This window comes from Pundamilia nyererei, unplaced genomic scaffold, assembly GCF_000239375.1.
Source record: "Pundamilia nyererei isolate P.nyererei 1_Seehausen unplaced genomic scaffold, PunNye1.0 scaffold00046, whole genome shotgun sequence".
Taxonomy (NCBI): Eukaryota; Metazoa; Chordata; class Actinopteri; order Cichliformes; family Cichlidae; genus Pundamilia; species Pundamilia nyererei.
Window position 1 is genome coordinate 688,639 of NW_005187447.1, and position 8,819 is coordinate 697,457.

The 8,819-nt window shown below is 38.6% G+C and overlaps 1 protein-coding gene across 1 annotated transcript; it reads right to left on the reverse strand.

Annotated features, from left to right (window-relative positions):
* Positions 1-1,558: 1,558 nt before the first annotated feature.
* tmed5 (transmembrane p24 trafficking protein 5) lies at positions 1,559-5,782 on the reverse strand. Its single transcript, XM_005732227.2, has 4 exons — positions 5,457-5,782; positions 4,382-4,479; positions 4,115-4,295; positions 1,559-3,487 (listed from the first exon to the last, which is right to left on the reverse strand). Exons 1-4 carry the CDS (start codon positions 5,655-5,657, stop codon positions 3,269-3,271), a joined length of 699 nt encoding a protein of 232 aa, XP_005732284.1. The 5' UTR covers positions 5,658-5,782; the 3' UTR covers positions 1,559-3,268.
* Positions 5,783-8,819: the final 3,037 nt, after the last annotated feature.

Genomic DNA, 8,819 nt, shown 5'->3' on the forward strand with positions numbered 1-8,819 from the left:
ATTGTTTGTCTTGTTGATTGTGATATTAATCAATACGCTCATCTGTATCGTGATAATAACAGCTTCTCAAAGTGTAGACCACAGCCCCATGTCTCCCTGACAACAGCTCAGGCAGCCAGCAGTCATGTCAGCTCCAGCTCGGGGTCAAAGGAACCACAAACGCCGACCACCACGGTAAATTCTGCCAACACAAAGAAACCCTGGAAAAGAACATTTAATTCCCAACAAGGTTTCTACATTCTCTACTCTTCCACTTTCCACTAAATTCATGTTGTTGTATTATTACTTTATGATTTAATCTTTGCCACATCTGTTCTATATTTGACTTTACAGAGGAAATCATTTCATAACGGTGTTTCCAGGAGTACGGGGTCGTGCATACAGGGTGTGATAGGCCCGTAAGTATCATGAAACGTGATATTTTGTGGATTGACTAAAGCAAGTAAGTCGCAGTAACGTTTTCATTCTGCTTCTTCCCACCGTGTTACATTCACTGTACTTTGGAAGGGCCTGTGTTACTACACTACAAGAATGTCTGATCATCACATCTCTGCACCACCGCACCACGAAGGACATGTTAGAAGCCAAGCAGCTTCACGGCAGGGTAAATTATCCTTACAGATACCCTAAGTATTCTACAAGCATCTGCATAACTGGTTTATACACCCCGCTCATATGGAGTAAAACCAGGCTTGTTACTGTATGCACAAACATGTCGAAATGATTGTAAAAGGTCTATTCATAACGCTGTTTCAAAAAAAGGTTTGGATGCTTTGGAAAAAGATGATATTTACAACATATCAAATGCTCCAAGTGAGAATCTTTAATTGTTTTTTTTTTTAAATATATATATAAATAAATATTAAGTTGATTTGTTGCATTTTAACTTCCATAATTATCGAAACTGTTGTAAATTTGTATTTTTCTTTTTTTTGGTGACTGGTCTGGACTGCTGGTTGCCATGTAGCTACTATAATACAGCCAGAATCATTTTGAATGATTTGACAATAGCTCAGTTATCATTTAGCCAGGAAGTCTTATGTTTTTAAATCTCTTTTTCTTAAATGTCCTGGGCCAAGAGAGGCAGCACACCTTATACGGTTGCATGCAGTAGTTTTTCAAAGTATTCCTAAGCCTATTGAAACACTTGACACTTCTCTACGGGATGCTCTTTTTTTTAAATACCCATCCCTATTACTAATAAACCTAATTACCTGTGGGAACATTTCACCAGATGTTGCCCGTGTCTCACCTTTTTTGAAAGATGTTACTGTCATTAGCATATGCTAACCAAAAAAAATTTTTTCTCACTTTGAGCATTGAATATAATGGCTTTGCATTGATGACAAAGATAATTTCTGTTTTTAATCTACATTTGAATCACAGTATCACACTCTTTGGGGGGGAATATAACAACAGAATGCAGAGGTCAGAAAAAAGGTGAAGCTGTTTAATCTGCAGAAATTTTCAACAGCAGGATATTAGCTAAATAAATATGATGCCACTTTCCCTCTTCTCCCACTGCTGTTTTATGACAGAAAACATTTCTCAAAGAGAATGAAGCTGTAGACACAAACTTTTATTACTCAGTAACATAGAAATACTTTAAAAAAAAAACATTGTTCTTTTGTTTTTGTAGAATTCTGAAAGCATGTTAAAAATTGATCAAAAAATATTTTTCATTACCAATACATCACTTATTAGAATCCAGACATACAGTACGTAAATACCAGTGACAGCAACCATACATGAGAATAAGGAAAAGCACTGAAACTGAGGCAGATGATGACAATTTCTCACAACCAGCCATCCAATATTATTACAGGCATACAAAGAATTTGTGATTGACATATGCACATACCGTGTGGCAAAATGTTATAACTGTAAACCAATTAGTCTACTCAGTTTGGTTTTATTCACTTCTAACAAAAGATAGTGTAAATCACAAAGGCATAAACTCACTGTATGATCTTCACCTTACAGCACAAGGCAAAAATCAGAAGACTGCAACATGAAGCATCGAGCCAAGGTAGTGAGCAGCCAGGGTTCCACAGTGGAGATGAATAAACATCAATAAAAACTACAACCGCAGTAGCAGTTTAATACAATACAAGTAACAGGTAACAAACTGGTGTTATTCCAACCGTGTAGACTGTGGACCCATTTTTGTTTGCCAAAATGGGGTTCTGTGGGATCTGAGGCAGTGCAAGGACCTGGAAAAGTATGTTGAAGAAAAAAAAACAAAAACAAAAAAAAAAAAAAACAACCACAAGGCAAAGGATAGTTTATGCATATTAAACCAACCAGTGCATTGAAGTAGTGGCAATGACCTTCCAGATGTCACTCAGATAGAAATAGACTTCTGTCACAGGAGAGATGGGCAGGCTCAACATCTTCACACAGTAGGTGGCTGTAAGTAGACACCCAGCAGCAGCAGACAGGCTTCACAGCGGCGGCGCTGGCTGGCAGCCATTCAGGCCACAAGTCCACAAATCATGGCAGAGGAGAGTGGGGCAGTAGTTATAAAGAGATTTGGAGATGGCCCGTTTCCTTCTCTTGCGGTCTTTTGGGTGCCAAAGAGCAGCATTGCAGTGCAGCCCTGTATTTTCAGTATTGGCATGAAGGGGAATATGTGGCTGAATTGTAACAATATAAATATTTGTGGCAATAAGAAAAGTATTCAAAGGCCTCACCAATAGGCAAAAGGCTGGGAGCGAAATCCAAATGAATAAGGCATCTTATTATAAGGGGAAGACACACTAACAGACTGGCAGCACCTTTCACTCCTATCTGACAGAAATAACAGGCCCCAGACCATTCCTTCATCTAGTTTAGCTTAACCTATGTTGAAATTAATTATTTTTTTTAAAAAGGAAGAAAAAAAGAAGACATTTTTGCATTTGGCCTGGCTCCATTAGAAAAATAGTTGCATTGTAAATGTGCTTCTATCACGATGAACTACAGCAGTTGGGGGGACCTATCAAATAAGATGCATGTTTTTTCAAGAAAGACAGAGCTAGGTTGTATGTAAAGTTGAGAGTCACAAGTTTTTCCAAACCTGGGGTTTCCTTCAAGCTGCAACGACTTAAAAGACCAGAGCAACAACTGTGGTAAATTGGCTCTTTATCATTGTGTGTGTAAGTGTGCATATATATATATATAATATCCTTAATTAAAAGTCACAAAAGGGGAAATCAGCTGAAAAAATCCATAAGGTTTTTGTGGGCAACTGTGTCAGTCTCTCTGTTTCACTCCATTTCAGGTTGTGTTATGTTCGAATTTTCCGTTTATCTTCAAACAGCGAGCGGACTAGGTAGACCTGAACCCCCGAGACCAGAACCATAGCAATGAGATTGACCACTGACCAAAAGTTCACCCTTTCAAAGTTACTCTCCTGGATGTTTCGGTCACGAGCCTCGAACGCTCGCAGAAGCGTCTGGATCTGAGAGCTTTTTCCCAGCCGAGCCTTCACATTGTTGATGGTGTCCTGAAGGAGAGGAGAAAAGCAGGTCATACTGAGGGAATCTGAGAAGAAAGCTAATAGATCCACTGTATTCTTTATGTAAATTTTACTTGACCAAAGTTAAACAAAAACAAAGCAGGTAATCAGAGTGAGAGTCTGAAATGGTGTTCCTTCCTCCTTGAAAAAAACTACTTCCTCAACAGCTGGGGGACAAATTTCCTACCTCTTACCAAGATGACAAGGCTATGTGACTTATGCCACAAATTTAGGCTATTTTTAGCAAATGAGTGGTGCAAGCTGAAACAATTGGCCACCCTCAGCCAGTAGGTGAGAGTTCATGACATTGTCCTTTCTTGTGACACACTTCGTGTAACTTTACATGTTGGTGATGGATTATGTGCTATTTTGTTGGCAGTGTGTTCGGTCACTTTGCACCCCCCGTGTCATCCTGGATGATCCTCTGAAATATCTCAGGCAACAGAGGGACAAAGTCTAAAAATGCAAGTGGGAATAAAACAAACACACTCTGAATCTAATTTAACCACCTACCATCTATCAGTGCTATTAAGGTTTAAAGCTCACACATTCAAATCTATTAAAAACGACAGGTTTGGAATGTGTTGAATTTATTCAAACAAGACCAACTCTTACCATAATGTCTTCCAGCTTCATGTCCAGGATGTCTGTTCCCTGGACGTACTCCTTCCAGTCATCTGGGTCTTCATCTGTATCCATGTTGTCCAGGATCAACTCGAAGAAGATGAGCTTCTCAGAGACTGAGCTGAACGTGTTGTCAAAGCAGAACATGTAGTCTCCCTCCTCAGTGTCTATGCTGGAAGAAAGCACAAGCAGTAAGATCTTCCCCAAACACCTGAGTTATTAATGTCAGTTTTTAAATAGAAGATCGGAGCTACTTACGTGTGGACACCATCAGACTTGTGGTAGTCACTGAATAGCATTTGGCCCGATGGAGAGAAGACCGTGAAGTCTACATCAAGGCCTGCACCATCTAACACCTGCGGATGGAAGCATTCATATCAGCCCTCAACCCCTGAGAAATTCACATCTGTTGTGGCTTACTAATGCTTGTTTTAACACATGAAATGTCAGGAATGTTGGTTTTTTTGTAAGGAGTCTGACATTTATGCAGCTAAATAACAAACTAAAACTCTGTGACGTCACACAGGAAGAATAGATTCAGATTCTCTGCGTAACCAGCACACTGACGTGCAAAACAGGTTCCCAACAATATGAAAATCAAGGTGTGAACCAATTTACTTGTTGCTTCTTTTGCTCTGGATTTAAAACAGTAGTAAACGAGTGTAGGCTGCATGTGGTTTGAATGATGTAACTGAAAAAAGTATTCGCATCCTGCACTGAAGTAAAAGTACAAATGCAACACTTTTAAATGTACTCCGTTACAAGTAAAAATAGCTACTATCGAAATCATTACATTATACTTAATGTTTTAAAAGCATCACCCAAATTTTAATGTAACAGTTAAGTTTTACTGCTGTATCTGGTTTAAGTGGACTCCATTTGAGCTCTTTTAAAAATTCAACTATTTTCTGAACATTGCGAATATAATACTGAGAAATACCTTTAAAATTTCTGGCACCCAGTAAAATGATTATTTTTATATCTCTACGCCTTTACTTGTATGGACTGCTCGGTAGCTTAACTGATAAAATAATCATTAGTCAAATAAAAGCTGTAAAGCAAATAGCTACCAGTAAAACACTTCGAAATAAAAGTAGAACATTAGTTAGATATAGAAAGCATAAATACCTTAAACGTGTACCTGGCTAAATTGCCTTAATTATATTCCATTATTGGAATAAGTACCACAACTAAAGATCTAATCAACAGGTTTCACAAGTGTAATATGTCAACGCTGATTTGATTTGGCAGATAGCAGTGTGAAGTTTTGGGTTGACCAGCTAACCCCATACAAACCCCAAAACAACATCCCTATTTTATGAGGCTTTATGACCTGATATTCAATCTCCAGTGAGGCATCATTCTTCATGGTCTGGTAGAAGCACTCCTTTCGACCGGCGGGCAGAGTGAACGTGAAGTCGCTGTCAAGAGACTGAGAGAAGGCAGCCAGCACCACTAACCTCTCCGAGACCAGTGAGACAAACACGGACAGGACACACAAAAATAGCCGGACCATCTTCATGGTCAAAGCCATGACCCTAAAAGTCCCAAAGACCCAGAAATGTGATTAAAGAGGCCGGCCACAGTGCTGGTCAGTCAGCGGCTGTTAGCTACCTTCGCCCGAAGTTGACTTCTAGTTGAAATGTTCTGAAGATTGGCGACAGCTTAGGACCCCGCCGAAATAAAAATTAAAAAATGTGTTTTATAATTTGCTAAAAAAAACACATTTTTATTTCACTGTTGATCCAAGCATCTGGTGTATGTACTTTTTTGTATTTATTAAGTATGTGAAATAAACCACACACAATTTAAAAAAAGTCAGGCAAATTATTCAGGGCCTCAATGGAATTGCACTTTGGGATTTGTAGTCCTATTGTTCCATGCGGTATGAGCGTACGTAGAAAACCATCCTACTTTAAATGTGTTTTATGTGGTAAATGAAATAAACCAAGACTTGTATTTGTTTTGATCTTTTTGTTTTCCACAAACGTGTAAGTGACGAAGTGTTAACTTGTTAAAAGCAGAGTTTAAACAAAATCTAAAGTAGGAACGTGACTAATAGCATGCAAAAGTGTAAAATGTGTTTTTAACGAACCAGATATTTTTGTTCTCTTGTTTCTTTATAGTCTAAAAATACAATAGAAACGGATAAGATTACAGTTAAGATAATGTCCCATTATATGATATATAATAAATATAAAAAATTATGTCGGCAGAAAAAAATAATTAGCCCATTTCTCATTAAACACCGATAACCATTTTCCAGGATTTAAAAATATTTATGGGTTTAACTACTTGAAGGTGTTTTCCAGTGGTGAAGAAGGAAGTATACAGTGTACAAATTCTTTCACTCACCCTCATTCATACACCTCATATTTGAATGAATGTAAGTTAATTTACATTTTTTTTAAAAAGTGCTAGGACTATATATTCACGTCGACACATTTCACAGTTGAGCAATAACTTTAACTATTGCATGCTTAAGTGATTTGCTTATCAAGAAATAGGTGACGCGTCCTGCTCCACAGCTACCAACTCATCCTCAATCGAAAGGGGTGGGGCTTTCAAATTAAACTAGTGTCTCTAAACGCCTTTTCATTGGGCTACGAATTCTCAACGCTTATTTGATTGGTTAGATTTTTCAGCGGGGGTTGAACATAGCGAGATCCAGCTACTCGTCAACAGCAGTGGCCACAGGAGCCTAAAAGGAGGCGGACAGCTGGTCCGCATAATGAAAAATAGCACCCCCTCAAGTGTGGGATTTGCTGTTTTTCATGTTTAAATTAACACAGGTACTTAAAGATTCTCTTCGGTGTGTTGTGTAGCCGTGATCCATTAGGAGAAAAACCCCAAGGAGCGAGGATGTTGGTCCCCGCGGGAAGATAATGAAGAGACTGCGCGTTTTGTTGGTGTGCCTCATTGTAGCTCTCCTGTGCTGGTAAGCTTTCATCGACATCTAATTCTACATCCTCACTATAATCAACATGTCAGGCAAAACACAGTCCTAACAATAGGTGGAGCAGGCTTTGTGATGCTCGTCCCCACGTAGCTTTGCTTGGTGTCTTCTGCCGCATAATATCCGTCAGTCATCAATGCCCCTGCTACACAGCTAACATTAACAACGTGTTACAATCTGTGGCGTTTTCTGGACGTTCTTATCCTAAGAACAGCTCTGAAATTGTTTTGTTTGTACCCAACTTACTGATAAGCTTTATTTATTAAATGACTTAAATTATGTCAGAAGGTTTGGTAGCCAGCTGTTGACTAGCGGCATAGCTAGCTAACCTAAAAACCAGTGAAGTCGGGCTACTTGTCAGGTAACATCAGTGACCACCAAGGCAAGCTGGAGGCGACCAACTAAACTCTTTATCTCTAAACTTTTTAATGCTAAAAAAATTCAGTCTATCTCCCCTTGATTTAAACTATATTTCATGACTGTTTATTTTCCAATGCCAAATCCATAAGGGCATCAACTGCTATCCTGAAATCGACCAGTCAGTCTGACCGGCTCATAAAAACTCGAGATGACATGTATGTTGTCATATGAAACAAAAAAGCAGCTAAATCAAGGAAATGCTACCATTGTTTGTCCAATGATTTATAAGTTACTACAGTTATAAAACTTCAATGTGTCTTTGTATATTGTACAGAGAAAACCATACTCGCAAGAGCTAGCTTATTGTAAAATCATTGTAAAATCACCGAACTTCTACATACTTAACATAGATTTAACAGCGACATATTGGAGATCTGTTATTACATTCTGGTAAATAAGTTCCCCTCCTAAAAATGATAGTTGTTCTCCAAAGTATGTGCGCACAGAGGTCTGGTAGATTAAACAAATTCATGAGTTGTATTAATCTCGGAGGCATGCAGCAGGTAACAGTACGCAGGGTTTGTGGAATGGGATTAGCAGTCTGGCTAAAGTGCCACCTTTATCCAGATTGGTGACTCAGAAGCAGGTAGCTGTCCAGCTTTCTCTGCCATTCTGGTAATTTCTTTGTGATAAATATGTCAGTCTCACTTTATTTGAGAATGTAGATTAGTTTGCTCTTTAGGAGACTAAATAACCTAAAAAATAAATAAAGACACATTTGATGTACGTGTAAATCCACCCATCAGTTTTCTTTGGCTTATCGGTGCTCAGGTTGTGGGTATAGCACAGCTTTTAACTTTTCCTGGGGGATACTGAGGTGTTCCCAAGACAGCCGAGAGACATGGTGTGTGGCGTAGGCCTCCCTTGGGGTAGAGGCGGAAATTTAAAACTCCCAAGCTGTACAAGAAAATTTCACATTACTTAAAGTGTGTAGTACGTTTCCAGGAAATAATCACCTAATATTTGTGTTCCAAGATCCAGCAATGGTTCTGGTTGCTTTCCTGTAATGGTTATTTGATTCACACTGTTGACTATAGTGTTAAAGGAAGCATGTTTGTCCTTATTTCCTTAAAGCACTGAATTTTAGTAGTCATGTTTTATGGATCATATCAGGCATTCGTCTTATATAATGTCTTCATGAATAAGTAAAACTTGCACTCCAGCACTTAGTGTACTGTAGCTCCTTCATAGGGTTGCATATTTTGAAAAAGAGTTTCATATTGGCACAAGCAAACAAGAGCTGTTATTGGATTGCAAACCTGGTACTTCATAGCTATTACACAAATAAGATTTGATTTGATGATGAATTGTTATTTATAA